Source organism: Bos indicus, chromosome 26 (assembly GCF_029378745.1).
Source record: "Bos indicus isolate NIAB-ARS_2022 breed Sahiwal x Tharparkar chromosome 26, NIAB-ARS_B.indTharparkar_mat_pri_1.0, whole genome shotgun sequence".
In the NCBI taxonomy this organism is placed as follows: domain Eukaryota; kingdom Metazoa; phylum Chordata; class Mammalia; order Artiodactyla; family Bovidae; genus Bos; species Bos indicus.
The window spans coordinates 14,145,558-14,151,557 of NC_091785.1; the positions used below are offsets into that span (position 1 = coordinate 14,145,558).

A 6,000-nucleotide genomic window follows, 5' to 3' on the forward strand; every position below is an offset into this window, starting at 1 on the left:
CTTTCCACCAAATTTACAGTAAAATGATTATTCCTGTCTAACTGATCATGCTGAGAAAATTGTATCTTATTCCAATAATGTTGCCATCTTTTTCAGAACACTCTGAATCCTTTTAGAGCCTACAATACATCTTCTGTAGGTGGAAAATTTCATGTTTTGGCATAGATTGCATCTTGCAATTGGTTGAGTTGTCAATTTAGGAAATATTTTAAGCAACATATGCCTGACAGATAACAAAATTGATTCTCATATGTGGCAGTGCTTATATTTTTGGAAGACAAAGACTTACTGGGAAGTATAAGTTTTAGCATTAAAAAAATGCTGGGAGAGAAGTTCAAGAGGGAGGGGACATATGTATACCTATGACTGATTGATGTTGATGTATGGCAGAAACCAACACAATATTATAAAACAGTTATTTTTCAATTAAAAAAAAAAACCTTACTCATAAGCCACATTTCAATTTTTACCACTTATATCCACTAAAGGTACGACCCCACAGAGGAAAAATTATGTATACCCATCAACACTGGTGAGAACTCAGCCACGTGAACAGCTCCTTGATCAGTTGAAAATGAAACAGCCTGAGCTGTTAACAATGCTAAACTGTTCAGAAAACAACAAAGAGACCAGTCAGGTAAAATTTATTTTAGGCATCATAATTTTAGAATTCTCCCATAAACTTTGTTTTAAATTTACCTTTATCTATTTCTTGTATCACTTATTTTGGCTGTGCTAGGTCTTCGTTGCCGCTTGAGGGCTCTCTCTCGTCGTGACAGTCAGAGCCTACTCTCTGGTGGTGGTGGCTTCTCTTGTCGCAGAGCCGGGCTCTAGGTGTATGGTCCAAGAGTTGGGGCACGTGGGCTTAGTTGCTCCTTGGCATGTAGGAGCTTCCTGAACCAGGGATCCACCGATGTCCCTGCATTGCAAGACGGACTCCTAGCCACTGGACCACCAGGGAAGCCCTAGACGATGTTTATGTTGTGTTATATTATGTGCTCGATATTGTTCTGAGCATTTTACATATGTATTTACTTAGTCAGTTCTCTCAGTAACTCCATAAGGTGAATGCTAGTACTATCCCCATTTTAACAGGTGAGGAAACTAAGAATCACCTTGTCCCAAATCACAAGGATGGAGCTGGAAGTAGAATGTAGAGAATCTCTACAATCTGTGCATTTAACTATAGTAATTATAGAAAAGTTGGGAAATTGTAAAGTAACAAAGAAGAAAGTAAAAAGTAAACTATAATCTCTTTATTCTGAGATTATCACATTTAACACTTTATTATAGGTACTTCTCTATGTGCAAACATAACAGGAATTATTTTTATTATTTTGTAGACTTTCTGCTAATTTTGTTGAGATTTAACTTTTAAGTAAGGGACATTGTGTTGTTTTTCAAAGAGGAAAACTGCCTTGTGTGAAGATTTTTTGTAACCCCACCCCCACCATGTGAAGATTTTTGAGCCCTGGGAATTTATCAATTCATCTAGCTTCTTCTTTTAGGACTTGGATGAAGAAAATGCGGTTCTGGTGCTCACTGTTGAAGAACCTCTGACTCAGGAACCATCTGTAGATACTAGTTTGGATTGTTCATCAAGTGGTGGGGTTCCATTTTTCCAGGTACCTGACTGTATCTTGTTAGATAACCCTTCCACATCTAACATAAATCTGTTATTTGCTATTCAGTATCAAGGCATTGCTCTTGATGGATGGAACAGGAAAAGTATTTTAGTCATTCCTTTGGGATGGCTTGTTAACTTTTCTGGTTTAAAGAATTTATACAAGTATGATAATTGGTTAGGGTTTTATTGGTAGGATAAATAAATGCAAAATTTGACTTATTCCCATCCTTGGCTGGTAATCTTCTGTTGTTATCCTTACCCCTTTTCTACTTCCTCCATACTCAGAATGATACTAAAAGCAGTCATTTCTCTCTTCCCTCCACCTTCAAAGTGGATGTCCTGGAGCCTATCTCTGCCCACAGTAAGACTTTGAAGGCTAAGACGTTTAAATTGAGACAGAATGCCTCTCCGGTTTAATGACTGAGTCTCCTGCCTGAGGCTTTTCTCCTATTAACTATTCCCCCAGGTAGCCTGCACTTCTCACCTGCCTTGATCTTGAGCATTTACATCCTGTGCCCTCTCCTTCCCCCTTTTCACCCCTTTTGCGAGTATGATACTCTAAACTGTCTAATCTTTTCCTCTCATTTAAAGGCATAAGCCTCAACAGAGTCTGTGAAGTAAGAATTTCCTATTCTAGCTCAGATTCCATTAAATTCCTCTCTCTCTGCATCAAGGCAATTTTATCCTCCAAATCTTCCTACCTTTTGCTTTATTCTTTACTATTAGAAAACGCTAGATACATTTCTATTTTTCAACCCTCTCTTCTATCTTATAAAATTAAGAAAAGAGGGAAAGTTAAGAGGACTTAAGTGACTGCTTAATCCCTATTTGAAAATTCTTTCATTATTACAGCATATGATGTTCTGAAGGCCAGGCTTAGTGGTTCAGTTATGGCAAGGAAGTTCCTACAGTACCAGAAATGACTTGGGACTGGATTTTAGACCTTTAGCTAAAGTCCAGAAATTATTTTTTTCTCTGATATCTATCTGATTTTGGGAAGTTTGCTAGGTTAGAAACTCTAAAGCTGCTTTACAGTTTGTCTAAGAATTGATGAGTGGGTCTATAAGAAAAGTCATCAGTTACCTAAAGCTCCTAAGGGCAAGTACAAGGATTCCAATGAAGTATTCCCAAATGAGAAACACGAAATAAGTTTTTTAAAAGATAAAATATAGGTTAAATAAAAAGTATCTTGAGATAGCCTATAGATCTATGCTTAAAATAGAATTACCTCTTTTTTTGGGGTGGGGGGCGCTGCATCTTGCAGCCCATGGATCTTAGCTCCCTGACCAGGGATTGAACCCTGGCCCTGGCAGTGAAAGCACAGAGTCCTAACCCCTGGACTGCCAGGGAAGTCCCTGAATTGCCATTTTTGTACAATAGCCCATCTTTGTTTCCCTAGAGCAAGATTGCTAGCAGCAGCACTATTGACATTTTGAGCTGGCTGGCTAATTCTTTGTTGTGGTGACCTGCCCTGTGTATTATGTGGTATTCATTAGCAGCTTCCCTGGCTTCTATCCACCGAAAGCCAGTAGTGCCCCTCTAGCTTTAACAACCAAAAATGTCTTCAGACATAAGCAAATGTCCCTAGAGGCAAAAGTCTCCATGTTGATAACCGTGGCCCTACAGTAAAATCTGTAATTATTTTTTTGGAAAACCATACATAAAATTAAATTTCTTTCTCAAACACACCCCCCACTTGGTGATAAAATAAGAAGGCATTCATTTCTACTTTCCAGGCAAAGTGTTGGCTCCAATTTGTGCTGAGTATTTCTAAAGTTTTCCACACCTAATTTCTTCCCTATAACCCAGAGAATTTTGAAAATAGAATATGATTAATATGTGTCACATGTTACTTTATATTGACTTAATTTTCTCCCTTAAATCCACAGCATAAAAAATCACATGGAAAAGACAAAGAAAACAGAGGCACTAATCCATTGGAGAAGTCTAAAGTAGAAGAAATCATAGAGCAATCTGTTACGAAGAGCAGGTTACCTCTACGAGCCCAGAACAATTTTTAGTTAACTTGAGGATTGGTAATTTTACTTTTTAAGGAAAATGAAAAATAAAACCTGTAACCCCAGAACTTGAGCCTTGTGTGTAGATTAAAAATGAGTAGAAAATATCAAGGCAATACTGTAAATGTAGTTGAATTTACTGTCTACTTATTTTTCTGTCATTGCTGTAGTTCCCTCTGTGTTAAGTTAGATTTCATTTGGGATTTGCATGGAGTAAATATGTATTTCTAGCTTTTGATATAAAATAGCTCTTTCAGAACAAATGAAAAGTGTTTTCTTGTATATTACTAAATAGCAGATAGATAGACGCTGCAGTGTTCTTTTAGGCTTGAACTTATATGGGTAAATATCACCAGCACTTGGTCTTAGGAAGGCCATATCCTTTCTTTTCTTACTATGATTGAATTATGTTTATTTTTCCTTACCTCCTTCCCTAGACTTTTTTATTCTGCTTTCTCAGCTCACTTTCTCCCTTTCTATTTGTCACCAAACCATTTGTAGAGCTAGAAAATGGTATCTATCCATTATTATTAGGAGATAGCCAGAGTTTTATCTAGAAATCTTTGACACTTTTCTGTGGTTATCTCTAAAATCACTGTCAACAGTAAACATAACCCTGGAAATATCCCGTCAATATTTTTGTTTACCCCTACATGTGAAAAAGCATTTCATTCCTTTATGAGGCCTAACATATCAGCCCCTACACAGTTCACAAAAAGCCATTCTCTCCAGAATATAGATTGCTATTATGGGAGGAAAACCCTGAGTTCTGATTAATGGCTGTGTGACCCCATTTTGAGGCCTATGTCTTGTGCAAAAGGTCACACTGATTTAAGGGCTTTTTGAAGCTATTGATTATGAGTGTAATTTATATTCTTTTGTTTACTTGGTGAAACTTTTTGTTGTTCTTTGTATATAATAAAATATGTGTGTATATATTTTTCTCTACTGAAATCTTAACCCTTCATTGAAGGTCCCTGATATTTTTTTGATCTAGCAGCCAAATTTCTGGAAGTTGGGATGTTTCAGCATGAAGAACCAGAGCACTTAGAATATATGCAAAGAATAAATTTGTGCCCACGTCAAGTTAAGTGTAGAAATTCAGAGTTTGATTTTGATAACTAAGTAAAACCAAGCCCTGTTGGAGAATTAGAAAACGTGCTACTTCAAGGAACTCAATTTGCCTTGCAGAGTATTAATTATCTTAATAAAAATGATCATATAATTTCTCTGCAAAATCAGATGTCAATACAAGCTATGAATAATATCTAATAAACATAAGCTACCCTTGGTAATAAATTTGATCTCTACATTAACTTCCTTGTCTCATTATTTCTTATTTTGCAGTGGGTATGTTGACAGAGTTAAGCAAGTTGTATTAAAATTCCTAAAATAGACTTGTGCACAGGTACCAGCAAGGAAGGAAGGCCTTGGTAAGCATCCCAGCTCTCCGTCGCACCCCCGGGCTACACCTTAGTGTGAGGTGAATGAGAAACAGATTGGCCCGCACAGGGCCTGGAGTCCAGCTTTAAGCCATCTCATTCCCAAACTGTTTTAAGCTTATCCACTCCAGCGCTCTTGCCTGGAAAATCCCATGGACGGAGGAGCCTGGTGGGCTGCAGTCCATGGGGTCACTGAGGGTTGGACTCGACTGAGCGACTTCACTTTCACTTTTCACTTTCATGCATTGGAGAAGGAAATAGCAACCCGCTCCATTGTTCTTGCCTGGAGAATCCCAGGGACGGGGGAGCCTGGTGGGCTGCCGTCTATGGGGTCGCACAGAGTCAGACACGACTGAAGCGACTTAGCAGCAGCAGCAGCAGCAGCAGCAGCAGCAGCAGCAGCAGCAGGAATGCTAATGCAGCTGGCTGAACAGCCTACAGAAGCCAAAATAAATCAGGAGAATTTTAACTTCTAGAGCCTTAAATTAACTTGGTACATTTTAATATACATTGTGAAGCACTCAAAAGGTAACCCTCAGCAAAAATAGAGTAGGTAGCTTCAAGGGCCCATCATTCCTCCTCAGAGATGAAAACATTCAGAAATAATTTTGTCATAACTTGGAAAAACAGAATTTTACAGAACCAAGCAAATGTCGCATCAGGAGCAAAGTAACCTAAGAATTAGGAAAGCCTTTTGGTGTTCTACTTGCCCTTGCTCCATCCCCCTTCCCAGCACTGTGGTAGTCTTGAAGACAGGCAGAAGCCCAGGGTTCTCAGAGAGGGACCTGTTCCCTGGTCCCAAAGAAGCTGAGGCAAGTTTTAATCTCAAAAAGTTGTTGAAACCTGTTTAGGCCAAAGTGAAGGACTGAAGCAAGGGACTTTCCTTTGTTTCAGCTAACGCTGAACTCAGGTT

The 6,000-nt window shown here is 38.5% G+C and overlaps 1 protein-coding gene across 2 annotated transcripts in view; it reads left to right on the forward strand.

Annotated features, from left to right (window-relative positions):
* KIF11 (kinesin family member 11) overlaps positions 1–4,961 on the forward strand; it is a 75,501-nt gene extending 70,540 nt beyond the window's left edge. For both annotated transcript variants that reach the window (XM_070780484.1, XM_070780483.1), the window contains exons 20-22: positions 489–637; positions 1,509–1,625; positions 3,517–4,961. In XM_070780484.1, coding sequence (XP_070636585.1) covers positions 489–637; positions 1,509–1,625; positions 3,517–3,648 — 398 coding nt within the window. In that variant the 3' untranslated portion in view covers positions 3,649–4,961. The remainder of the gene's footprint in view (positions 1–488; positions 638–1,508; positions 1,626–3,516) is intronic.
* The last annotated feature ends 1,039 nt before the right edge of the window (positions 4,962–6,000 follow it).